The 27,332-nt window shown below is 39.2% G+C and overlaps 1 protein-coding gene across 1 annotated transcript in view; it reads left to right on the top strand.

The window, feature by feature from the left end:
- The window catches only part of ADAM23 (ADAM metallopeptidase domain 23), a 226,996-nt gene that overhangs the window by 168,963 nt on the left and 30,701 nt on the right, over positions 1-27,332 (top strand). The window contains exons 15-23 of the mRNA XM_006861942.1: positions 77-176; positions 4,327-4,398; positions 6,604-6,693; positions 9,372-9,452; positions 18,326-18,376; positions 19,697-19,760; positions 21,140-21,245; positions 26,210-26,329; positions 26,713-26,881. Coding sequence (XP_006862004.1) covers positions 77-176; positions 4,327-4,398; positions 6,604-6,693; positions 9,372-9,452; positions 18,326-18,376; positions 19,697-19,760; positions 21,140-21,245; positions 26,210-26,329; positions 26,713-26,881 — 853 coding nt within the window. The remainder of the gene's footprint in view (positions 1-76; positions 177-4,326; positions 4,399-6,603; positions 6,694-9,371; positions 9,453-18,325; positions 18,377-19,696; positions 19,761-21,139; positions 21,246-26,209; positions 26,330-26,712; positions 26,882-27,332) is intronic.

Below are 27,332 nucleotides of genomic sequence, written 5' to 3'. Positions count from 1 at the left end.
ATTTTATACTAGCTCAAGGATTTTCATTTTCTGATGACTTGTTTGGTAAAACAGTGTATGTAATTTCTTTCCTCAGGGTATCCCATTCCCGAAAGTTCTCAAAATGTAGCATTTTGGAGTATAGAGACTTTCTACAGAGAGGTGGTGGAGCTTGTCTGTTTAACAGACCAACAAAGGTTAGTGACCTAGAAAGTTTAATTATTTCACCAATATGTTGCAGTGTTGATGGTGGTGGTTGTGTGCCATTGAGTCGGTTCCAACTCATAGCGACCCTGTATAGGGTTTCTAAGGCTGTAAATCTTTACGGAAGCAGAGAGCTTCATCTTTCTTCTGCTGAGCAAATGGTAAATTCAAACTGCTGACTTTTCGGTTAGAAGCCCCGCTTTTAATCTGCTACACTAGACAGTGCCAAATATCAGATGTTTATCTTGAGAATGAGGTTTCTTGCCAGTAAGATTTGTTTTTATTTATATGAGTCATTATCATGTTGCAGAGTAAGTCGGGTTTGAATGAATGACAAACCATAGTTTTGGATGATGTAAATCTGATTTTTCAGTGCCTTGGGAGAAAGATGAGGCTTTCTACTCCCAAGAAGATTTACAGCCTTGGAAACCCTATACTCTATGAGTCAGAACCGACTCCATGGCACTTAACAACAACAACCAGACCCCTCAAGTCCTTCCCTATCCAAACAAGCAAACAATGTTTTAATCAAAATATTATTGTAAATTTTATTTTACGGTTTTGCACCAAGTCTAAGGGATAGTGGGTTTGATGAAGGTAAAATGCTATGTTAACCTGTTTCCATTATTCCGTAAAATTTTCTTGAGGGGATTAACTACTAATTTCTTAACTTTGTTTGTTTTAGTTAAAGTGTAGTCTTTTCTCATAAGGCGGGAATCATTGCTAGTGTCAACTAGCCAAGAAAAGGCCCAAAGTATTTTCAGATACTCTTAAGTGCATGTATGTATTCATAGTATAGGCCCTTTATCGGGGCAGTTCTGTGTTGTCAGTTGGCATTTCATCAACATTGGCATACGTAGTCCCACAGTTCAGTCTACAATTCCATAATTCAGAAAGCTCTGGAAATTAGAAGTATTTTTCATAAGTTTGCAGAAAGTACTTTGGGCAATAAAACTTCTGAACTTGAAAATATTTATTAATCCCTCATCATGTGAAAATTCACCAATGTCCGGCAGCAGTATTAATGCATTTTATTACAGAAATATGAATGTGTTTCATAAAACCTCATGGTATATGCTTTATACTGTTCAACGCCAGAATTCTGAAACTTACCAGTTGTCAGATTTTTCAATGAATGGTTGCAGACCTGATTTCATGAAGTTGTTTTATTGACAAAAAACCATGATAGTATAGATAGTATAGAGCTTCTAACACTACATATGCAAATATCTTGCTTCCTTTTAAAATAGGACTTTGTAAGTCAAACACAAAATAGCTGATAGTCTTTGCAAATTGAGAGAGCAGTAAAATTATGTATTATTAACATTTAAAAAAATCAATGATAACTGACAGAATAATTATTTCTACGCCCATCATTAAGTGATACCACTGTAGTCAGGAGACGGTAGGGTGATGCCTGACATCTGTATAAAATCTCAGGAAAGCTGTGAAAAACGCAGCAGGAATTTCAATGTGACCTTGCATCATGAAACTGGGCTGTCTGCCCTTCATGACTCTGGTGTCAATGCAGCCAAAACCCCAAATCTTTATAGTTTTTTAAATGGGTGAAATGAGTAATGTTGCACTTGTGAGCTGCTGGCGTTTTGGAATGGCAGTGCACATCGCTAATCTTACCTACCATGCAGCTTGCTGGCTGATTGTAAATGTTATGCCTGAGGAAACATCACTGAGTTGTTTGGGAAATTAAGGGGTTTTTTTGTGTGTGTGCAGGATTCATCATTAGATTTTTAAAAGACTGCCAGTGAGTAGGATTCCTGGTGTGGTACTGTAGGATAAATACTTAATTGCCAACCACAAGGTGGGTAGTTCAAACCCACCAGCTGTTCCTTGGAAACCCTTTACAGGGTCGCGGTGAGTTGGAACTGACTTGAGGGCACTTAACAACAACAGGAAGAAAATTATTTCAATAATTTAGCAACTAAAAAAATTCCTTGGTTCAATTTTCATACGTTTTTCTCACCTATGTAGTTTTCCATTTTTTCAAAACTTCTTCATAATAAGCTCCCATAACTGTCCTATATTTCTCAAGAAGATAAATCAAGATTACCCCTTTGGAGTCCCAGAAAACAGTGATCAGAACCTTCTGAGCTGATAGCTCTGCTTTGATTTTAACTGACTCTAAAGATCCACTCGGAGTCTCTGTTTTAATTGGAGCTTGCTCTCTGGATTGTACTGGTAAATCCAAGATTCATCCCTGATAACAATTTGTAGCATAAAATAGTATTCATTCACTTCTGTCTTGCTTAAAAGACTGACCTTCGCATAATGCTTTTGGCACCTTTCTTGTCAAAAGCTTGCTGAGGTCAAGATGTTTGCGTAACATTGAAAATGCTGAACCATGCAAGATCCCAATTTCAGTAGGTACCGCATCAATGGTAACTCTGTGGTCCTCTTCCACCAGTTTCTGTACTTCATTCATATTTTCTTCATTTGTCATGGTTGACAGTCTTCGCTCTCTTAGCTTATGTTTTTTGAGATCTTCTTGATCTTGCTTAAAACTCTTGAGCCACCTAAATGAGGCTGTTTTGTGTGGGACAGAATTCTGGTAAACGTTGCAAAGCTTCAGTGATTTGGGAAAGTGTCCACCATGAGTTTTATTAAAAGTTTGCTATTAGCCCTGACTTCAAAATCATTTTTGCCCTATGACACAAAAGTTTCCATTTTTTTGAAGGCACCCTAGTAAGACTAATGAGAATATTACTGAACAGACTTGCATCCACTGATTGCAGACCATGTTTCACCCTGTAAATTTGTAATAAACCCATGCATGTATGAACTGCAATCCTAGTAGCAGTATTTTTTGACTTATCCGCATCTATTTCAAAGAACTAATTTTTCCAAGTGTTTTTAGTCACTGTCTACATGCATGTGTGTGCTATGTATTTGTCACACATTATGTGCATATTTTCTCTGCTTTGGGACCCTTCCCAATGCCATGTTCTCCATCTGCTTTAAGACTATGCTCCACCACAGGATGAAGGAAGAGTTATCCTAAGAATGAAACGTAGCATTGCTTACATGAAAAATCCGATACAAAGCCATAGTCTTGTTCCAATCTCTCCCTCCCTTTTCCATTTTATTCCTGTTGATCAAAATACCACAGACGATTGAACTGTTGATTTAACTCAGTGGACTTTCACAGAGAATATCCCACCCAAGTAGTCTGGAAATCTTGCTTGCTTCTTGAACAATTTTCCTTTTCTGAAAGTAGAAGGTCCAGGTCTTTCTCAGGCTGACTTGGTGGAAGGCAGTCCTCTATGCACTGCTTCTAGGGAAGAAATCTTCTCTCATGTTTATGATTTGGAGCATTTGGGTTGAGATGTGCTATTCCAGCCTTCATGTAGTTGTGGTGGCTGCTTAGGTGATGAAAAATGTAATGTTTCTTATGAAAAATCAACAGCTTCCACAATTGGTCAATTGCCTTTACAACTGTAAAAATACCATTTACCTGGAAAGCATGTTCATAGCTCTAACATTGTGGCTTATTCTAGAAATTAGACTCTTCCATTATTCCGTGACTGATTGAGCGATAGCTATAATTCAAGCCTATATCTGCACATTTACTTCACATGCTTCAGACAGTGCAGAGTTTTATTCAGTAAGAAGGATGAGCATGGAATACCAATCCTAAATTTGTGTTTATTTGCCATTACTTGATTGTAAATATCACATTTGGCTGTGACTAAAGCATATTGATCTTTTTGATAATTTTTGTCTTCTCAGATGCCTTGAGAGGAGTCAGCAAATTAGATGTCTGTGGGTCTTATTAGCAATGCATTTTAACCCCATTAGCAAATATGAAAAGTGATCTATTTCTTTTGACAGCTTATCTCCATAAAAAGTAACGCTAATGCTAGAGGTAGTCTATGGAGCTTACTGCCAGAGAATTTCCCAAGAGACATTACCCCATTTTAAATGTGATTTTCAGAAGTTTTTAGAAGTATTATTAGTAAATGAACAGTGTTTCCCAAACAGATGTTATTTATAAAATAGTATGACATCAGCTCACCGAAGACTATCATAGGGTAGCCGATTATAGGATCACGTCTGTAGCCAGGGTGGTGTATTGATTTTCTCTGATAAATGAAAATGTTTCTCTTTTTCCTCCCTAATCTCTTTCAGCTCTTTGAACCCACGGAATGTGGAAATGGATACGTAGAACCTGGGGAGGAGTGTGATTGTGGTTTCCATGTGGTAGGTATAAGAGACCTTTTCTACTTTCAGAACAGCTCTTACCCAGAACCAACAAAAATAGCTGTAGTGAAAGGCCCCATGCTATCATTTAATGTGTTTCGGTTGCTTTTATGATCCTCTCTCAATATTGTTTAACCCTAACTCATACTTGTAAGAATTAGTCACCTAATTGAAAAAACCTAATGAATCCTTCTAATCAAATTTTCTACCTCTTACATTTTATAGCTCATTGCCAACTCAGACAAGTCTTACCAAATCATGAAACATTCTTGCCACGTGTATTATTTTTCTTTATAAAACTAGATTAAATAGTAAGAGTATTGTACACTTGTGGTGCTGCGAGTTAATGCACTGGACCTCAAGGACAATTTGAACCACAAGGTTGGTAGTTCAAGTTCACCAGCTATTCCTCAGAAACCCTATACAAGGTCACTATGAGTCAGGACAGACTCACCAGCACTTAACAACAACAACAACTCCTTACTTTGGGTCCTTTTATGACACTGTAGGATAAGCACTAGACTGAGGTTCAAACCAAACAGTTGCTTCTCTGAAACACTTTGCAGGGTCGCTGTGAGTTGGAACTGACTCAACGGCACCTAACAACAACAACAACTCCTCACTTACTGACGGTCTCATTATGCAACATTTCGTATTTACAACAATAGTAGAAAAAGCCTGCTATCTCATTGTTTTGCACATTGATGAAATAGGTCTGGCAGTAACAATGGCCAGGGTCCCTAACAGTGCCCCTGACTGGTGGACACCACATGCAAACAGAAAGAAAGCTGGTACTGCATAGTATTTTAGCACTGGTAGAGGAGAGGGGACAAGGTTGGTAGTTCAAGCTCACCAGCTACTCTTCAGAAACCCTATACAGGGACACTATGAGTCAGAACAGACTTGCCAGCACTTCACAGCAATAGCAAGGTTGGTAGAACAAGGGGTTCCAGGCAGAGTGGAGTGGGGGTACTGGAGTGGGGCTGGTAAGAACTGGGCACTGAGCAGTGGATCCTAGTTACTCACAGGGACTGAGACTGGGGCAGCAGCAGGCAGTATCTTCGAGATGGGACATTCTTGGGACTAACATGACCCTAGTGTCTGACCTCAACTTCTAATCCCATGGGGCAACTGGAATGGGTTGGGGCATAGTCAGAAGATCTTTGAGACAGGACACTCAGGGTCTTGGGCCTGTGGGATCTCATGCCAGCTGACCAGCACCCGTATAGTACCTTATGCTTCTTCAAGACCTCTCCTGGGGGGCATAGGTGAGGGCTTGGCAGTCTACCTTGGTTGGAGTGGAGTTAGAAGATGAGGGCCAACAACAGTTGCAGTTTAGGGTCAATGGCAGAGGCCAGACCTGTTCTTCACAGTATCAGAGGAAGCTCTGGATCGTGAATTCTCATGGGAACATGGGGGCATATAGGGAAAGTGCTGCCCAGAAGGAGTTGAGGATGATGCTTTGTCAAGGGGCCGCAGGGGAACTCAGTGGGCAACATGCACCTCTCTTTCAGTACCCAGGCCCTCCCACCCATGGACAGGGAGCCTTAGCATCCCACCCTAACAAAGCACCAAGGACATTTTGGCATTGTTGAGAGATGAGTCAGGACCACACACCCTGAAAATGCAGTGAGGACAGGAGAGGGAAGGAACCCTGGGGATGGGGCTGAGGGCAGTACTTGGGCCCCCCTGACTCTGGGAGATTGGACAGCCCTCCCCTGCAGACAGTAGTGGGGGCTGAGCTCTTTTGAGGCCTTGTGGGAGAAGGGGAGGTGGTGGTGGCAGGTGACCTCAGAAAGATCTCAGTGGGACCTTCACAGTACACATGAGGGGCGAGGTGATGTGTCTGCTCACCCTCCATTTTTACATAATGCCAGTTATCACATAACGACCTGGCCTTTGGAACTTAAGTAGGTCGATAAGTGAGGAATGGATGTATAGTAGAACTAATCGAGGTTGGAATGTCTGCTAACAAAGAAGCATAATCCGTGTTAGGGTAGCCCTTTCATAGAAGATCATACATTGCTGAGAATTATGGCTTTAAAAAAATTTCATCATTTAAGTGATTGATTCCTTCCTAAAATATTTGCTTACTCTAGTATGAGTCTCCTGATTTAAATTATGCACAAGTCATGTGTGGAGAGAATGTTGATTCTGACCCACAGGAAAGATTCCTTGCTTATTCACGTGAAGTGTTTTCTCTAGGAATGCTATGGATTGTGCTGTAAGAAATGTTCCCTTTCCAATGGCGCACACTGCAGTGACGGACCCTGCTGTAACAATACCTCATGTCTTGTAAGTTCCCTAACCAGCGTCTTCTTTCTCTTACTTGCCTGATAAGCCATATAGCTCTGTGTGTACGCGATCGTGTAGTGTGTCAAAAACTCATTGGTTGACAGTGTGTGATATTTGCGTGGCAATTTTGTAGAATCAGTAAGTCCATCCAAATACTTTGGGTTACAATAGTTATCTTTACTATTATTTGCTATCAATTATCATATACCCCTAACCTCCAATGACACCTTAAGAAAATAGACCTTTCCCACTTTGAAATCAACAGTTTAATGTGATTGTCATTGCCTCCGGTGAAAACCACATTAAATTGTTGAGTAAAGAGGGCCAGTTCTTGTGGTCTTTAAAAATAATATGATGTCCTCCTGACACTTTTAAGATTGACCCATATATTTTAGACCCTGAGCATAAAATGTGTTATGTGTTACCTAGTTGGCTTAGGCTCCTAGCAGCTGTATAGGACAGAGTTGAACTGCCCGCACAGAGTTTCTCTGGCTGCAGTTCTTTACAGGAGCAGATGGCACAAACATTTTGCTCTCTACTGCCAAGTCTTCAGTTGGCAGTTTAAACCCACCCACTGAAACGACTTTGATAAAGGTCTGGCAATCTCCTTATGCTAAGATTGCAGTTAAGAAAAAACCCTAAGGAACTATTCTGTAACACATTGGGGTTGTTGTTGTTAAGTACCGTGGAGTCGGTTCTGACTCATAGCGACCCTGTACAGGGTTTCCATAAATCTTTACGGGAGCAGAAAGCCTCATCTTTCTCCTGTGGAACAGCTGGTAGTTCCGAACTGCTGACCCTGAGGTTAGCAGCCCGATTCGTAACCACTACGCTACCAGAGCTCCTTGTAACACATTGGGGTCACAGACTTTTCCTCTGTAACTCATGGGGCTTCCGTAAGTCAGGTTCAACTCAGTGACAACCAAGAGCAGGTACAACAGTTTATATGTATATTTTGTGGTGTGTAAACACTGGACTGCTAACAAGGTCAGCAGTTCAAACCCACCAGCCACTCCTTGGAAATAACTATATAGGGTTGCTATGAGTAGAAATCAACTCAATAGTACTTAACAACAACAGCAACAACACAGAGTTACTTCCATCTACAGAGGTCTCCAGTTAATTTTGAAAAATCGTATTTTTTGGCCAGCAGTTCGAAACTACCAGCGGCTCCGCGGAAGAAAGATGAGGCGTTCTGCTCCCGTAAAGATTTACAGCCTCGAAAACCCTGTACAGGGTCTCTATGGGTCGGAACCGACTCCATCATAACAACATTTCTCATCTGTAAAACAGCTTGTATTTCTTATAGCTATAAAATTAGACAGATTTTATTATTTTCTTAACTACCAAAAGACGTTATGATATTCCAGAAAATTTTTAGCTTTGGTTATCTTACCTTGTGTAGGGTAAGCACTGGGCTGGTAACTGCAAGGTCAGCAGTTCAAACCTACCAGTTGCTCTTGGAAACCCAGTACAGCAGGGATGGGGAAGGTTTGGCCCATGAGTTGTATGTTGTTGTTGTTGTTAAGTGCCATCGAGTTGGTTCCGACCCATAGTGACCCTGTAGAGGATTTCCAAGGAGCGACGGGTGAGCTTGAACCACCAACCTTGCAGCATTAACCCATTAACCCACAGTGCCACACCAGGACTCTGTGGGTTGTATTAGGCCCTTGAAATCATTAGGTCTGGTCCCACCAATGTAACCACAGTTCCAGCTGTCACATGAGTTGGTTGGTTGGTTATGTGCCATGGAGTCGGTTCCAACTCCTAGCAACCCTGTATAGAGTTTCTGAGGCTTAAATATTTACTGGAGCAGAAAGCCTCATATTTCTCCAATGGAAAAGTTGGTAGTTTCGAACTGCTGACCTTGAAGCTAGCAGCCCAACTTGTAACCACTGCACTACCATAGCTCCTTAGCCATCACATGAGGGGTGAGTTAATTAAATGCTTGACCAAATATAGAATGCTGATTTTAAGATGATACTTTTGTATGGCCGGCAAATGATGTTACAAATATTCAAATGGCCCTTAGCAGGAAAAAAAGTTTTCCCACCCCTGCTATATAAGGTCAGAACCAACACAACAGCACTTAACAACAGCATGCTTACCTTGTACATCCTACCAGATTATAAATTGCTTGAAGATAATGGGCTATTTCCTTCATATTTTATTCATCCCCTTTCTAGATAAACAAAAGATCTTATAGACATTCATTGATGTTACTTAAGCAATCCATATGAATTCATTAAAAATTAATTTTATTTATTTATCAGAGATAAGATTAATATCCAAGCTTGGAGATAAATTAGTAAAGGTTGGATGTGTGTTTATCAATCTTCAAAGAGAACTTAAATATTAACAGTGTTTCGTAATTTTGTTGTAAGGTAAGCCAGTATTCCTTCTTTATACACATCAGTGTTTTTTTCTAAAGTAATTTTCTGAGACAGTGGGTTTTGAAATCTGAACATTTAATGTCTTGACTGTTAATTTATATTTAATACAGAGAGTGACATTTGGACCTGTTTATAATCTGCAAGTATCTTGCTAATTCATAAAAAGAGTTTGGTGACTATGAGAGAATCTTGAGGATTATTGATAGATGGAAGAATGTTAACTGCTTGGAATGTTAATACTATCCCCTGAGTAATGTCCCCTGAGTAATGACTTTTGATTTGCAGTTTCAGCCACGAGGGTATGAATGCCGGGATGCTGTGAATGGTTGTGATATAACCGAATATTGTACTGGAGACTCTGGGCAGGTATGGCAAACTGAATGCTAAGTAATGCATTTTACATATAAATACATATTCTAAAGCTTCAATATCGATTGCATCTGTGAATAGCCTTTGGTTTCCTTTATTTTGCTTTGTCTTCTAGTAATTTCTAGTTTTCATCATCCTTTTATTTTAGGAAAGTTTATTATTTCTATTTTGAATATAAATCCCTCTTTTCAAATTTGCCCTTCTTAGTTATTCTCCTTTAACTGTTTTTTAAATTATTATTATTATTTCCTGGGGTCCCCACATGCCTACAACAGGGTTTTCATGTTGACTGTCTTCAGAATTTTTCAAGCTACGAACCTCATTCTGGATCCAAAATTTTGAGTGGAAATTCAAAGTAAAAAAACAGGGAAAGGTAGTGTTATTCTGGTTGAAATGGGGATGGAGCCGAAGCCCTCCTTCCTAAGACTTTTCTGTCACCGCCCCTTTCACCATGACCCTGGCTTCAGAGGCCAACCTTCTGGGTTTCTTCACAGTTTGGCTCTTCTTCATTCCGTAGGTATTTTTGGAGTCCTGGTGTGGTGTTATGTGCTGGACTTCAAAGTTGGAAACCCTATACAGGGTTGCTATGGGTCAGACCGACTCAACGGCATTTAACAACAACAATAAGTATTTTTCAGCATCCTTTCCTCACATAATTTTTTTGTTTTTTTAAGCTGTTGTTGGTAAGTGCCATTGAGTTGGTTCCAACTCAGCAACCCTAAATAGGGTTTCTGAAATGCAGCTGCTGGGTTTGAACTGCCAATTTTCGATTAGCAGTCTAGTGCTGATCCTACAGTGCCACACTGGAACTTTATATCATGTTATTTTATCTCTTTATCAATCAGAAAAAGACTTAAAATAGGCCTACTATGTGTCAACCACTACAGGTAGTCCCTGACTCACGACAGGGTTCCATTCCAATGAATTCATTGTAAATTGATTTGTTTTTGTTTTTATTATTGTTATTGTCTTTATTATCAGTATCTTTACAAACCCAATCTTTATTTGGTTTGGGTGGTTGGATGCATTACATATAAACTTACAGATATATTTTCATGCGTGTATACATACGTAAAAATGCATTAGTCATAAACATTTACTCTGATGATAAAGAAGAGGTAGGTAGCATTGGCGTTTTGTCAGTTGTGGTAATAATTCCACTTGGAGAAAGTTCTGGATCATATGGACTATCCCAGGGAATGAGGATGGTGTTAATAGTCAGAAAATTAGTGAAACTTGTTAGTATGGTCCTTTTCTTTTTTTCTTCATATATTTTGTGCTATCATCTCACTGCTTCACAAATTTACCTATTGATCACAAAACAGTCAATGCTTGGTGGGGGGGCATGCTTTTTTTTTTTCTTTCAACTTTTTATTGTGAATTAAGTGAAGGTTTACATTCAACAAATCATACTTTGTTTCATTTCAATGATTATAATCCTTTCGTTGCAGTAACAGTTATCCCACTTCCTCCCTGTGGTTCATATTTCCATTCCATCTTCCTTCCCATCCCTCCTCAACTGTTTTCTTAGGTAAATGTTACCCTTTTGATTCTGAATGATTGGCCATTTCATGGTGATCATATCTTACTAGTGTTGCTGTCCCCCTTATATATCTGTCTATGGCTTGGCTGAAAATTGGGCAACAATGATGAGTTCCATTCCAGACCTGAAGGATGGTCAAAGGCCATAGTCTTGGGTTCTTCCAGTCTCTTCTGATCAGTAAGCCTCATCTTTAAAAAATATATATATGATTTTTGTCGGGGACTGGCCTCGACATAGGGGTTCGGTTCACGAGGAGGAGATACCTGGCGGTGGTAGAGATAGCAAAAGAAACACAGAGACGCAAAGAGAGAGACAAAGAGGCACCCCGAAACCAGGGTGAATGCTGCACCGGCATCAGGCAGATCCGGCATTGCAAACATCTCAGCCACGAAGGCCGTAATATCCTGCAAAGTAAACATCTTAGCTAAACAGGCAGTATGGTTGCAAGGCTGGACTGTGCCTCCTGCATGCTGTAACACACGCCTTGCCAGTCATAATGTACCTGGATTCATTCTGCGCCTTCCTTTTATTTAGGGAGGAACTATACACAAAGCTAGGAGGGACTAAGACAAGGTACAGCTGTCAATCTTAATTTTCCAGACATTCAGGCAATGTTACATCATACTTTGCAGGTTCGAATCTCACGACCGCAACTTGGTTTCTCGAGCTTAATTAACATACCTTTTAGCACCTAGCCTCAAATGGAGGGAGGAAAGGGAGGATCGAGAGGATTCCTATTGTGTCGGCTGCCCAGCCCAGTTTCTTCAGGAAAAGAGAGGCCTGGGTGAATGGGAACATCTGGAAACACTTTAGAGAGGGCATTCCTGTTGTCCTTAGAACAGAGAACGGGGAGCCATCCAATTTACCTTGAATGCATTCTCTGAGGGAAGAACTTTGCCTGTTTGGAATTTTACAGTCTTGGCTTTTAGGAAAATATTACATTTATCTGTGGATATCAAGGGCTTCATGTCTGCAATTAATAAAACATAACTGAATATTAAGATGAAAAACAATTTGTTATGACTGCACGGTGGCTAGATCTGTTTCTCAGAGCCTGCGGCCTGCATTGTCTCGGGCCCTGTGGGCCTCGAACTTCTGACCAGGTTTACACAGTCTGCAACAGATTTTGAGTTTTGTTCCTCATTTTCTCCTACATTCTATCCAGGACCATTTAATGTGACTCTTTCAGAATAGTTGATAGTGGTATTTGGTCACCATCTAGTTCTTCTGGTCTCAGATTCATGGAGACTGATGTTCACATGTTCCATTAGTTCAGTAGACTTAATTATTCCAAGCACCTTGAATTGTCGTCACTCTTCTTTCTTCACATGGAGAGACCAATAGTTACATCTTAGATGGCTGCTCATGAGCATTTAACATCCCGGACGCTACTCACCAAAGTGGAATGTAGAACACTGTCTTTGTGAACTATGTTATGCCAACTGACCGTGGTGTCCCCTGAGACGATGGTCCTGAGCCCCTAGGACCAGCAACTTACTGCCTTAAGATGTTTGATAATAGCTAAGAAGTTTTCATCATTTTTCCTGCTGTATGCTCTGCCACATTCATACTTGTGTTTACAGCAAGGTTAAACACCCATGTACAAATCTCCTCTTTCAAACTTTGAGTCATGTTTTTAAGCAACTGAAGCCCCTGATTTAGTTTAGAGAAAACTTCAGCTAATTCTTTCACTGTAAATCATAACATTGAACATCTGCAAATGAATATCGGAGACTGGTGACATTAGCAAATCACGCACTGCAACATTGGTTTTAGTATGTATTACTAATGATAAGATGTACAAAAAACAGGTAGTCATGTGCAGTTGGTTATAACTCGAATACTTGTAAGCCGGGCACTTCCTGTACTATAAATGTTATATATGGCAGTTAAGGGAGCAAGGTAAGTCCGTACAGTAAACACTGGACTACCAACCACAACATCAGTCATTTGAGCCCACCAGCTACTCTGCAAGAAAAAGATGTACAGTTTTTTTCTGTATACAGGGACACTTATGAGTCAGAACCAACTCCGTGGCACTTAACAACAACAACATGGCAGTGAACAAGATAGACAAGACCTTGGTATTATGGAACTTACCTTCCACTGTGTGTAGAAATGCAAATAAGTAAACAGAAATATCAGATGGTGACAGATGTTAAGCATAAACTAAAGTGCTGTGAAAAGAATGTGGGTGGGGCCTTTAGGCACATCCTCCTAGAGAGCTGACTTTGAAGTACAAACAGAATGAGAAGGAGCCAATCAGAAAACAGTGAATACAGAGGCTTGGTTTATTTCAAGAGAAGGAATGAACGTGAGGGTAGCTGGGAACTTATGAAAAAACCACTCAAAGAGGAACGCTGAACCAGGGCAGGAAGACCTTGTAGGTCACGGTGAAAATTTAGGATAGGATCCTGTTTTTATTTTCGTTCTAGTATTATTCAAACACATCCCCTCTACGATTACAGCCTTTCTCAGTCTCTTTTTTATTTTCTATTGTTGAGTGAAGGTTTACAGAGCAGATCATTCGTTTCACATTCAACAAAGCTATGCTTTGCTTCTTTTCGGTGGTTGCAGTTACTGCCGTGTAACAACAGTTATCCCACTTCCTCCATGTGATTTTTGTTTCCATTCCATCCTCTTTCCTAGCATTTCTGAATTTTGTCCTTAGATAAATGCTGCCCTTTTCATCATGAATGGTTGACCATTCCATGGTGTGCATACTTCACTAGTGTTGTTCCCCCCCCGCCCCCCATCTACTTCTTGACTGAAAATTGAGCCATGGGGATGAGGAGTTCAGTTCCAGAATAGAAGGGTGACCAAGGCCTGTAGTTTTAGATTCCTTTTTTTCCCACTCTATCCAGGACCCACTAATACGATCCTTTCAGAAAAGTCATTAGTAGTTGTCAGGCATCATCTAGTTCTTTTGGTCTCAAGATCATGAAGTCTGATGTTCACATGCCCCATTAGTCCACTGGACTCAAGTGTCTTCAGTTTTCTTCACTCTTCGTTCCTCTGCACTGGAAGAGACCAATAGTTGTACCTTGTTGTTGTTGTTAAGTGCTGTCGAGTTGATTCCAACTCATAGCGACCCTGTATAGGGTTTCCGAGGAGTGGTTGGTGAGTTTGAACCACCAACCTTGAGGTTCAAACTGACCTTGAGGTCAAGTGTTTGTCCTACAGTGCCACACCAGGACTCCTTAGATTCATTTCACCTTATATGGCTGCTAATGAACTATTAAAATCCCACTATCTCGCACATTGCCTTTGTGGAGCATTCTTTATAAATAACATTTCTTATGAGTGCATGAGAGTCTAGCATGTGATTATGTCAATTGGTTTCAATACCTAGTGGTGACTATTTAGACTGTTGACAGTTTTTCCCTATTATGATTAATACGACAGCATTTTTTATACTTTTAAGATGTGTTCTTTGTTTCAGTTTGTTCCTTGGGATAAGCTCCAAGGGATAGGGTTACTTGTTGCCAAATATTGTGGCAGCCAAGGAGTTCCCAATAACAGAGTAAACTTAGAGGTCAAAATACCACTTTTATTATTGAAATAGTCAAATTCAAGGCTAAGACCAAATGAGCTGCTTTATGTATTCCCAGCTTCAATCTATAATAAAAGGTGACTGGTAAATTGGGTCAGAATGACCTGTTCCTACAGACGTGAAGCCTTGCACAGTGTATGGCATGGGGAAGCAGTAGAGAATGCAGGCTGTCTGCAGGTAGACTTGGTCCCTAGAAAAACATGGCACAATTGAGCCAGAATGCCATTCATTTCTGCCAAGCTTATCAATCAACCATCCACCTCCTTGAGTTACAAATGAGTTAAGGAACAGAGAGTGGAAAGAATTGCACCAAATGAGTTTCCTTTGTTGACAGGAAACAATATATTATAAATACATAAATAGGTTTAGTTGCATTTTTTCTGTAATGTAGTGATAGTAAAAGAATTGTAGATTCTATGTTTAATGACAAGGGTATTGAAAATCTTAGTATATATTACTTCACAGAGTTATATTTTAAGTATTCCAGGCTACTACTGTTTTTACGGAGTCCTGATGTAGCCTCATAGGATAAACACTGGACTGCTAACCTCAAGGTCAGCAGTTCAAACCCACCAGCCATTCCATAGACACCCTATGCAAGGTTGCTATGAGTCAGAACCGACTCAATCACACTTAATAACAGCAACAAATTATTTTTATACCTGTCATATGGTTTTGGTTCTTTGGATTTGGCCTTTTAAGAAGCATAGTTCTTTCATTTCAATGTTTAACTCATCAGTTGCCATAGGATTTATAGGAAATAATGCTTTTATAATACATGCTGTATGCTTGTAGTGTAGTAGTTACAAATCGGGCTGTGAACCGCAAGGTCAGCAGTTCGAAACTACCAGCGGCTCCGTGGGAGAAAGATGAGGCATTCTGCTCCTGTAAAGATATACAGCCTTGGAAACCCTGTACAGGGTCGCTATGGGTTGGAACTGACTCCATCATAACAACAGGAACAATATGCTCAAGCTATTATTCTATACTCTAAATAAGAAGGAAGCTTTTCTTTTTTGTCTTTTGTGTCCAATATGAAAATTATGCAGCTAAAATAATTTCACAAAGGCATATGAGAATAGCATATTTTTTTATGAACAAATTCTTAACATGGCTAGAGCAGGCCTGAAATAGTTGGAGCAGAGGGAACTAACCCTCTCTCCACACATTCTTTTACTCTCTAAGAGAATGTGAACCTTGAATTTAATGGATACCAACAATGATTAAGAAAACAGGATTCCTGAGAATCTCTATGATTGCAAAAATTATCTCTAAGTAACGTTATGACTTTATAGCTTTTACCTCTTCAGTTTGTTTTGGCTTAATTATGGTATTAGCATTTCCTGATGTCTTTGAAATACTTTTTAAATTCATAGTTTATAACAGAATAAACAAAAGCATGCGATTTAGAGAAAGCTTGGCAGATCGTATTGGATGATACAATAAAGGTATTTTTGAAAGATATGGGGAATGTTTGTTTTTATTGTTGGTGTTGTTGTTAAGTGCCATTGAGTTGGTTCCGACTCATATATAGTTCCACCCTGTATAGTGTTTTCAAGGAGCAGCTGGTGAGTTTGAACCTATGAAATATGCCACCTAAATTGGTGGTATAACACAATTTAAAATAAGCACCATTAACTTCTGTTACCCTATTGCAGCCTGACTCAAGTGAGCCATTCTGCATAACACAAAACCAAGGAATGGCATATGATAGTTGAATCCAGCATAAGGTGCAGGCAGAATAAAGTACGTTTGTGTTATCAGAGTCTTCAGAGAACACAAGGCATTCCATGATTGCCCTTAGTAAATATTTCAGTGATAAATAACTGGCTTTTACTAACTCGAACTAAGAAGAATTGCTTAGAAATCCTTTCCTGTGGTTCTGACAGCTTCATAGGAAGGGTTTTGTTGTTTTCGTTTATAAAGGATTCATGGGATGAATTTCTAGGAGTGGGCTTACCTATTGCCAGATATTGTGGCTTCCAAGGGGCTCCAAACACAGAGAGTAAAATTGGGGGTCAAAATACTGCTTTTATTAGTGAAATGAGCAAGTGCTTTCCTTCATCTTGAAGCAGCACAAAAGAATAAAGTCATGTAACTGCTCTGGTAGCAGCCATTCTTTTGTATTTCTATTCATGGTGGTAACTTTAGTTTTGGAGAAAGTGAATAATTATGATTGTTTGACTATATGTCTAGAATGACTTTAATTGTATTTGTATTGTTCATTTATTTATTTGCTCAATTAGCCATAGGAATTAAGCACCAGCTATGAACCTAGTGTTGTTTTTAGTACTAAGGTAAAGCAGGTCAAACAAGCAAACAAACTTATATAGTCTCTGCCCACATGACGCTCACATTACAGTGGTGACATAGGAAACAGACAAGTAGAACATATGAACTCAGTTGGTGATAAGCGTTACAGAAAAGAAAGAAAACAGAGAATGGAGGCACAGTGAATACCAGTCTGGAAAAGGGTTCTCGTTCTGAAGAACATGGTTACAGAAGACCTTACTGAAATGATGGTATTTGAGCAAAGACCTGAAGAAGTTGAGCGACTGAGTCCTGCAGACATTTCTGGGCTAGAGGAGGAACAAGGGCAGAGATTGTAGGTATGTTCACGTGGAGACAGATAAGCAAGGGAGAAAGCAGGAAATGAGATTGAAAAGATGAGGGGGTGAGGTGAGTGGAAGCTGACCATGGTGAAATAAGAAGCCATGAGAGATGTGAACAGAAGAGTGACCTGCTCTTCAAAGGCGTCCCTGAGTAGCTGTGTCTGCTGTTGGGAGTGAGGGAGGAAGCAGGTGAATGAGTGAGGCAGTTGCCTCAGTAAGCCAGGGGAGAGACCAGGAGGGCGTGGCCGGGTGTTGGCAGCAGCGCAGAGGGGCTAATGGTCAGATTGTGAATTTATTGTGAAGGTACAACTGACAGGATTCATTGACAGACTGGATGGAAGGTTTTAGTCTCAACTGTTGGATGGGTGGAACTGTCATTTCCAAGGGAAGTGAAGACTTAGGAGGAGTTCAGTGCATGTTGCTGTTTCTTATTCATGTGCTGTCTCTGGTCTTTTATTTTTCTTTTCACATGTGCTTTTAACACTGAGACTGAGCCATTGACTTTATCTTTTATCCCATCTCTTTTAAATGTGAAAATTTTTACTTACTCAGGGTAACGTCTGGAAAAAATGAAGTGTACTTTAAAAAAATTGATTTGGTAAGTTAACCATTACACCACAGATTGGTCTAATAGCAAGTCTGTGGTTTGAGAGGTCAGAAAGTGGATGAAGATACAGCATTCCAGCTGAGTTCAAAAGCAGGCCTAGTAGCTTTTTACAATAAGGTGGGTTTAGCATAGATTCTATAGGTGAGCCACTGGAGTGTCGTTGGAGATTCAGCATTGTCACTGAGCTGAGCAAGGTTCCTGAATGTGTCCTCTCCTATATAACAAGCTGATTCGTTTCTTTCATTATCCATTTAAATCTCTTCTACTTTTAACTCTGTAGGCATGGGAATTTTATTTGTTATTCTAGACCACTTCATGATAAACAGAGAAACAGAAAAAGCTTTCACTGCATGGATCTAATTGATTTGATTTTTTAGCAATAGTAGAATTAATTTACATAACCTATTTCAGAAATTGCAGTACTTGGAAAAAACATCCCCTGCGATATATTCACTATGCTTGCCTTTTTTTACATTTTTATAGCACATTATGCACATCGTCCAAAGGTGGTTAGTTAATATGTTGAACATTTACTAAAATGGTTGTATTTTTCAGTGCCCACCAAATCTTCATAAGCAAGATGGATATGCCTGCAATCAAAATCAGGTATGCTGAGCTTTAGATTTTAAATGTAATTTTAAAAAATTTCATTTGGGAGTTTTTGTTTTCTTCTTCTTCTTTTGGTAAGTATGACTTTTGAAGGGAAATTGTAATTCAAATTACAGTAAATTATTACAATGATGTAATTCAAAGCTGTCTCACGTCAAACTAAATACTAGCTCTATGAAGTTTAACTCTGATGATAAATTGTCCAGATGGAACTAGAGAAAACAAGAAAAAGGTAATGGATGGAGAATTAGGAACCCCATTGTGACCTTGTCCATCTAATATAGGAGAATCTGATAATACAATAAGCTGATAGAAAGTTTTTGTGTATCTTTTTTTGAAGCCCAACAGAAGAGAAGATAAAAATCATGTTGTTATCTCCCAAAGAAATATACGAATGTTTTGCTTTCCTTGAAATGTAAAATTTTACATGACTAGTTCTGATTCGGGAGTCCTGGTGTGGCGCCGTGGATTAATGCACTAGACCGCAAAGTCGGTTGGCTTTGCAGGGTTGGCAGTTCAAGCTCACTAGCCGCTCTTTGGAAATCCTATAGAGGGTTGCTACAGGTTGGAATTCATTCCACGACACTTCACAACAACATAACAACAGTTCTTATTCAAGAGCCTTGGTGGTGCTAGGGTTCAGCACTTGGGTTGGGTGCTAAGCAAAAGGTCTGTGGTTGTGAACCCACCAGCCTGTAAATATTGTTGTTGTTAAGTGCTGTTGAGTCAGTATAGCATTTCCGAGGATCAACTGGTGGGTTTGAACCGCTGACCTTATGGTTCACAGTCCAGTGCTTATCCTGTAGTGCCATACCAGATTGTAACCTTGAAAATCCTATGGGGAAGTTCTACTTTCTGTCCTGTAATGTTGCTGTGAGTCCTAATTGACTTGATAGCAATTGTTTTGGGGGTTTTTAGTTTGCATTTAAGGCATTGTCCTATGAGGTCAGTGTTCTGAGTTTTAGATTTTTACTGTCCATTATTCTTACACATCTTTTACGATGTATGTGATTCTATTTGATCTCTATAAAAATATTGGAGTCCTGGTGTGACACTGTAGAATAAGCATTGTACTACTAACTGCAAGGTTGGTAGTTCAAACCCAGCAGCCACTCCTTGGGAATACGATACAGTGTTGCTATGAATTGGAACTGACCCAACAGCACTTAGCAATAACAACATGTAAATATTAGGATATGGAATTTAAAAAAAAAAAAAAAAGAGCTTATCAAGACAACTAAAAGAAATACTTACAGCAAATATGTAGAAAAGGATCCTGACTCCATTTGCTTCATAACCTGTGTTCTCTTGTCCCAGGGCCGCTGTTACAACGGGGAGTGCAAGACCAGGGATAACCAATGCCAATACATCTGGGGAACAAGTAGGTCCCGGGACCAAATGTGTGGTTTGGTTTTCTCTGAATGTTGTTCTTTTCTGCCAGTCTTGCTGAAAGGGATGCACAGTATTGCTGAAAGAGTGATGTTTTGTTTTAAACGAACTCTTAAATGCAAGTACGAAACTCAGTCGCAAAGTGTCCAGAAGACAACTGCTCTCGTTGGGGACTTGTTATCAGAGAAAGGAACCGATTAGGGCTTTCTTCAGTGATCGTGGCTGTCTGAGACGAGACGTCACCACAAGTGTGTTGAGGGCAGTGGTCACATTCATTATCCAGCCTCTTGCACCATTTACTACGCAGTTTAGATTTAACGTTTATCCCATCAAACTAGCTCTGTGTTAATCCCACCAGGAAAATACCGGGCTTATTTTTAAAGTTATGAAATTTACGGTCTCAGTGTGAAGGGGAGAAATGCACATATTTCATGAGATGCAGACAATTACCAATTCAGGGACATAGTCATGATTTTCTGTACATTCCCTACATGTCAATACACCTCTTCTCTCCCTGACATTACAGTGCTTCTTTAATGAACTTTTCAGTTTATGAGGGTCAGTCTGGAGGAGAAAGAAATGGCTCTGGCTGCTGGCTGAGGCTAGGTCACTCCAAAGGATAAAAGAAAGCACACAAAGGGATAGCAGAGCTGCTGGCACAAAAGACTCAGAGTTTAGCAAATGCTATTTCACTTATAGATTCCCATTGGATGCTTCATTTTTTACAAAGTGAAGATCATGGAAACATATTTATCTTTTTTAAAGTTAAAATATAGAAACCCAAGTGTCAACATAAAATCTCAATAGACTAAGGCTTTACAATGTCTCCTGATATCAAACAGAATTAATAATGTTTATTAATTTTATTATCAACAACAGTGCATGCTTGATGGCTCTTTACTCAAGAAATGATATCTTTTCAGAGCAATCATTAGCAATATTTCCTCTTCATTAGGAAGTAGTTCCTCTTCATTTGAGGAAAGTTAGAATTGTGATTCAATAATCTTTTAAGGTTAATTCATTATTACTACTTCATATGGCTATTCCCACTGCAACCTTCAACCCTGCCAACTAGAATGGAAAAGGAGTCTCTTTCTCTGGTTAACACACAGTGAGTGGTGTGTTGGAACTGTAGTCCAACAAGAGTCAGTTGTTACATTTGCAGGAATTTTGCAATCCAGTTGGCATTACATTGATTTCTTGAAATCAGACGGGAAATATTTACACTATGGAAATTGGCAAATGCTACAAATCAGGATTTTTTCTCTCTCTCTTGGAGAGCCACTTGTTAAACATTTCTCAGCATGCTACTGGTTATAGACAATAAAGAGGACTGTGATAAAGTTTTCTCCTCTTGCCTGTCTCCAAAAGAGGCTGCAGGATCTGATAAATTCTGTTACGAAAAGTTGAATACGGAAGGCACCGAGAAGGGAAACTGTGGCAAAGATGGAGACCGATGGATCCAATGCAGCAAACAGTGAGTGGTCAGCTAATTGGCAGAGTAATTGGACTATATAATGAGAACAATATGTTACATATTTTTTTTAATAAATACTCAACTATTTAAAGTTTTTAAAGTAATTATTTAAAAATTACCTTAGAGGGGACTGCAAAAACTGTTTGACAAAATGAAACTAAAAGATGGTGGAATGTTTCCATGAAGTTTCTGAAACTCCCTCATATATCTAGAGAACAAATAGCCATGTGCTAAAGTATGTACTGCAACGTCAGTGGTTCAAACCCACTAGATGCTTCTTGGAAACCCTATTCAGGACCACCCTGAGTCAGAACTGACTTGACGGTACATAGCAACAACAGCAAACTATGTATAAACACATCATTTCTATAAAGTTTTGATAATTTCTTGCCTGCTGTAATTTCTTGATGATTGATTTAAATTGATATGTTGCCAAAATTTTACAAATTAATTATAAAGTTTTAGTATTCTATTTTGCTAGGTAACATAGCCTATAAATGGACTATGTATTGGCAAAAGAATCTACAGGAAATATTTCTGGGACCATTCATAGTGAAATAATACACATTTTTAATCATTTCATGAATGCAACATCATTTTTTATATAATTAGACATCTAGCATGTATGGCATAAACTTGTTTTCTTCTAAATAGCATCCAATTAATGCAGATTTTAAGGAGCCCTGGTTGTGCAGTGGTTAAGTGCTTGTCTGTTTACTGAAAAGCTGTATATTGTACTTTGGACTCCTGGTATGGCACTGCAGTATCAACACTGAACTGCTAACCTCAAGGCCAACAATTCAAACCTACCAGCTGCTCCCCGGAAACCCTAAACAGGGTTACTATGAATCAGGACTGACTCACGACACTTAACAACAGCAAAAATGCTGTACTTTATGGAATTTTACAATTTTTTGTAGTCTTTGGTGACCGAGGAAGAAACAAATTTTTGACTGTAATTTCTTTAAAGTTAAACCAAAGTAAGGACAGAGGTTCCTATCCAACATTTCTCTGTTTCTCTATGACTTTCAAAAAGTTTGAGAGGCAATGGGTTAGATCGTTATGAAAGATAGCTGATAGCAGAAGTCCCAACCACCAATGAGTTAAGGAAAGTTACTGTATGTTTGTGAAACTTAAAAAAAATGGTGAAATCTAACATAGCAAGTAGTTATGGAATGGACTCACATGTAACCCGTACCTGGGTCAGGAAATAACGCCTAGCAGCATCCCAGCAATGTGTCCGATTCTTCCCAACACTGCCCTCTCTGATCCTGATTTTTATAGTAACTGTTTTCTTGATTTTTAAGGAGTTTTACTGCCTAAGTTGTCCTCCCTAAACATTGGATTTTGCATTATAAAGGTTTTGTAATTTTAGATGAAACCAATCATGCTGCTTGTTATTTTGGAATTTGCTTCCTGAGTTCAGTATTTTTAAGAGTGTTGTGGTGTGTGTAGCTGTCTTTTGTCCACCTTTATTTGTTTCATATTCATATGGACATTCCATGATTTCTTTTTCCATTTTTCATTGGTGAACATTTTTTTCTTCATATTTTGGCTACTACAAACCATGTTGCTGAGAACATTATCTGGGATGTGGTTGTTGTTAAATGCCGTCGAATTGGCTCCAAATCATAGTGACAGGATTTCCAAGGAGTAATTAGTGGGTTTGAATTGCCAGCCTTGTGGTTTGCAGTGCAATGCTGATCCTTGTTTTTTGCCAATGCGTTGTGTAGCTTGGACTGCCTCCTTTAGTACCATTGGTTCTTGATCATATCAACCTCTTGAAATGGTTGAACATTGACTATTTCTTTTTTGTACAGTGGTTTTTGTGCATTCCTTCCATCTTCTTTTGAGCTTTCTGCATCATAAAATATTTTGCTTATAGAATTCTTCAATTTTTCAAGTCAAGGGTTGAATTTTTTCTTCACTTCTTTCAGCTTGAGAAATGCTATGCATTCTTCCCATTTGGTTTTCTAACTCCAGGTCTTCGCCTGTTTTAGTATAATATCTTAACTTTGTCTTATCATGCTTCCTTTTGAAATTTTCAGTTCAGCTCTTTTACTTTCCCATATTTTTCTATTCACTTTACCTTTTCTGTGCTCAAGAGCACGTTTCAGAGTCTCTTCTGACATTCATTTTGGATTTTTATTTCTTTTCTGTATTTTAAAATAATATTTTGCCTTCTTCCTGTATGATGTTCTTGATGTCATACCACAACTCTTCTGGTCTCAGGTCATTAGTGTTGAGTGAATCAAACTGTTCTTAAGATGGTCTCTAAATACAGGCAGGATATATTCAAGGTCATATTTTAGCTCTCATGGGCTTATTTTAATTTTCTTCAGCTTCAGCTTGAACTTGCACATGAGCAATTGATGCTCTGTTCCATAATCTGCCCAGCCTTGTTTTGGCTGATGATATGGAGCTTTTCTACCATCTCCTCCCACCGTTGTAGTCAGTTTGATTTCTGCTTTGCATTTGTGAGGCCCATGTATATAGTTTCCTTTTATATCATTTTAAAAAGGGGGTTGCATTGAATAAATCACTGGTCTTGTTAAATTCTATCATACAGTCTCCAGCATAATTTTTATCACCTTCTATCATCCTTCTTCCTCTTTTTTTCCAACCTTTGCATTTCAGTTACCTTAATTATCAATGCATGCTAATTGCTTCTTTGATCAATTTCAGACTGAAGAAGTTGGTAGAATTCTTCAGTTTCCTCATCATTGGTGTTAATGGTTGTGCATACATTTGAATAATAGTGGTATTAACTGATCTTCCTTTCGTGTGAATGGATGGTATTTTATTACAGAAAGATAGATCTTGAAAGGTTCTTTTTGACGATGAATGTGATGCCATTACTCTTGAATTTGACATTGCCGGCATAGTAAATCATGTGATCATCTGATTCAAAATTGCCAATACCAGTACATTTCAGCTCACGAAAGCCTGGGATATTGATATTTATGTATTCTATTTCATTTTTGACAACTTCCAATTTTCCTAGATTTATGCTTCATACATTCCACATTCTAATTATTAATGGATGCTTTCAGAAGTTTTTCCTCACTTTGAGTTTGGGTCCATCAGCAAATGAAGGTCCTGAAAGCTTTGTTTCATTCACATCATAATGGTCTACTCTACTTTGAGGAGGCAATTCTTCCCCAGCAGTATTCTGAGTGCCTGTCAACCCAAGGGACTCATCTTCCACCATTATATCTGGCAATCTTCAGCTGCTTTTCATAATGCTTTCATCCTCCAGTACTATATCTGACAAGGTTCAGCTGCTATTCATAAGGTTTTCATTAACTAACTCAAATGCATCAATGATTGTGAGGTTGGAGCAGGACCAGGCAGTGTTTTATTCTGTTGTGCATAGGGTCACTCACTACGAGTCGGTACCAACTCGATGGCACTTAACAACAACAAACATTCAGAAGTGACCCACTTCTTCTTCTACCTAAATCTACCTACTTCTACCTAGTCTGTCTTAGTCTGGAAGCTCTGCTGATAACCTTTTCACTGTGGGTGACCCTGCTGGTATTTAAAATACTGGTGGCATAGCTTTCTAGCATCACAGCACCATGCAACTCACCACAATATAGCAAACTGATAGACTAGTAGTGACTGTCTGGGATATTCTTTGCCGTTGCCTATTTAAAAAGCTGGACAGTGAATAAGGAAGATCATAGAAGAATTGATGCTTTTGAGTTATGGTGTTGGAGGAGAATATTGAAAGTGCCATGGGCTGCCAAAATAACCAGTAGATCTGTTTTGGATGAAGTGCAGCCTGAGTGCTTGTTGGAGGCCAAGATGGCTAAACTTCATCTCTCATACTTGGGACATATTGTCAGGAGGGACCAGTCGCTGGAGAAGGCTATCATGTTTGGTAAGGTGGAGGGTCAGAGAAAAAGAGGAAGACTCCCAATGAGATGGATTGGCAGAGTGTCAGCATCAATGGACTCAAGCGTGGCAACAATAGTGAGGTTGGCCCTCGATCGGACAGTGTTTTGTTCTGCTGTGCATAGAGTCACTATGAGTCGGTACTGACTTGATGACACCTAACAACAACAACAACAACTTAAAAAGCTAGAGTTAGGTGCCCTAGATTTGGGTGAGTCCTTTTATGATGTTGCCAAGAACTCAGACCCTTACTGCCCTTCTGCTCTGGTTTTTTTTCCTTGTGCTTGTGAGCTCATGAATGCAGGGTAAATGTAAGGTGGTGGATTCTACAGCAAGAACAAGAGTAGGAGAAATAAGCCTTTACCTAGAGAACAAAAGTCTCCCCAGCAACTCCTTTTCTTCCTCTCTCTCCAATGTCAGAACTGGCTCACAGTGGCCTCTTCTAGGGACAGGGGATGAAGATGGCTAAGAAAGCAGGCAGAGGAATCAGAGTGCCATGACAATCTTAGGCACCAATCATAATTCATCTCTTAAGGATGGGCACTTTCCTGTCCCTAACAAGTGTGATTCTGTTAGGGAGGGAGGGAGGATCATAGACAACAATATCCATTCAACAATAACCATTCTTCTGTTGATGGGCATTTAAGCTGCCACCATCTTTTTGCTATTGTGAATAGTGCTGCATTGAACATAGTTGTGCATATATCTACTCGTGTCAAAGCTCTTATTTTTTGAGGCTATATACAAATATTTTTTATTAAAAAGGAATGAATTCTTTAAATTTAAATATATATGGATTGAATGGTGGTGGTGGTTATGTGCCGTGGAGTCGGTTCCGACTCTTAATGACCCTGTACATAGTTTCCGAGGCTATAAATCTTTACGGGAGCAGAAAGCCTCATCTTTCGCCCATGGACCAGCTGGTATTTTCGAACTGCTGACCTTGCACAGTTCGCAGCCTGATTCATAACCACTACGCTACCAGGTTGAATAGTTTAAAATATTTGAGCTTGATTCTCCTTTTATTTATTTTTTTTCTTTCTTTCTTTTCTTAACATGTTCAGTGATGTGTTCTGTGGATTTTTACTCTGTACCAATCTTACTCGAGTTCCACGTATTGGTCAACTTCAGGGTGAGATCATTCCAACTTCCTTCTACCATCAAGGCCGAGTGATTGACTGCAGGTAACTGATTAAATGTTGGAAAATGTAATGCACCATGAGGATAAATGTAGTAAAATCAAAGGAGATTCTTTCTAGCTCTCACAATCAAAAAATTACAATCTTTCATGTTGAGAGTCACTTAAAAAGCAAAGTTGTATATTCATTTTCAAATTATCAAAAATTTGCTTAACAACTATACTAGTTTTTAATATTGAGGGGTTTTTTTTGTTTTGTTTTTTTCTTAATCTTAAAAGAAGGAGAAGAGGAGGGGTATGCTGGAAGAAACTCATGTTCACTGACGACCGACCTCTTCTGTTTCATGTTACTTTGAATAGCTTTGTACATTTTATTTTTATATTTCTAAGTGTGAATCTAATAGTTGTGTGAATATTTTCTCCTTTAAGTGGTGCTCACGTGGTTTTAGATGATGCTACAGATGTGGGCTATGTAGAAGATGGAACTCCATGTGGCCCATCTATGATGTGCTTAGATCGGAAGTGCCTGCAGATTCAGGCCCTGAATATGAGCAGCTGCCCACTGGATTCCAAGGGCAAAGTCTGCTCAGGCCATGGGGTAAGTAGGTGTCAGTGTTCCAGCTTCATTGTCTGACATCTGGAAAGTTCATGGTGGTTAGACTTTCGGTTCAGTCTTCCTTTTTCTGTGGCTGCTGCCAATGTCTGTGCAATGACTGACTATGAGTAAACCTTAGCTCCCTTATCCATTGAGAAAAGCAACCAGATATGCTGATAGGTTTTATTTTCATTGTTTCTTTGATTACTGGCTAAATCTAGTCATCACAATCTTTGGATATTACTTGGAACCTAAGATGTTGAATAAAAATTGATACGGTTCCTAAATAAACTGTAGACTCCATGTGAACACTTTGTACCATTCAACATCACTTTTTGAAATCTTTTTTTTTTTTTTACTTTTTATTGTGAAATGAAGGAGGGTTTATAGAACAGATTATCAGTCCAACGTTCAGCACATTTTGCACTTCATAGGCAATGCATTCCATGTTCCA

Source organism: Chrysochloris asiatica, unplaced genomic scaffold, assembly GCF_000296735.1.
Source record: "Chrysochloris asiatica unplaced genomic scaffold, ChrAsi1.0 scaffold00045, whole genome shotgun sequence".
NCBI lineage: Eukaryota > Metazoa > Chordata > Mammalia > Afrosoricida > Chrysochloridae > Chrysochloris > Chrysochloris asiatica.
This window is presented reverse-complemented; position numbering and strand designations above follow the sequence as displayed.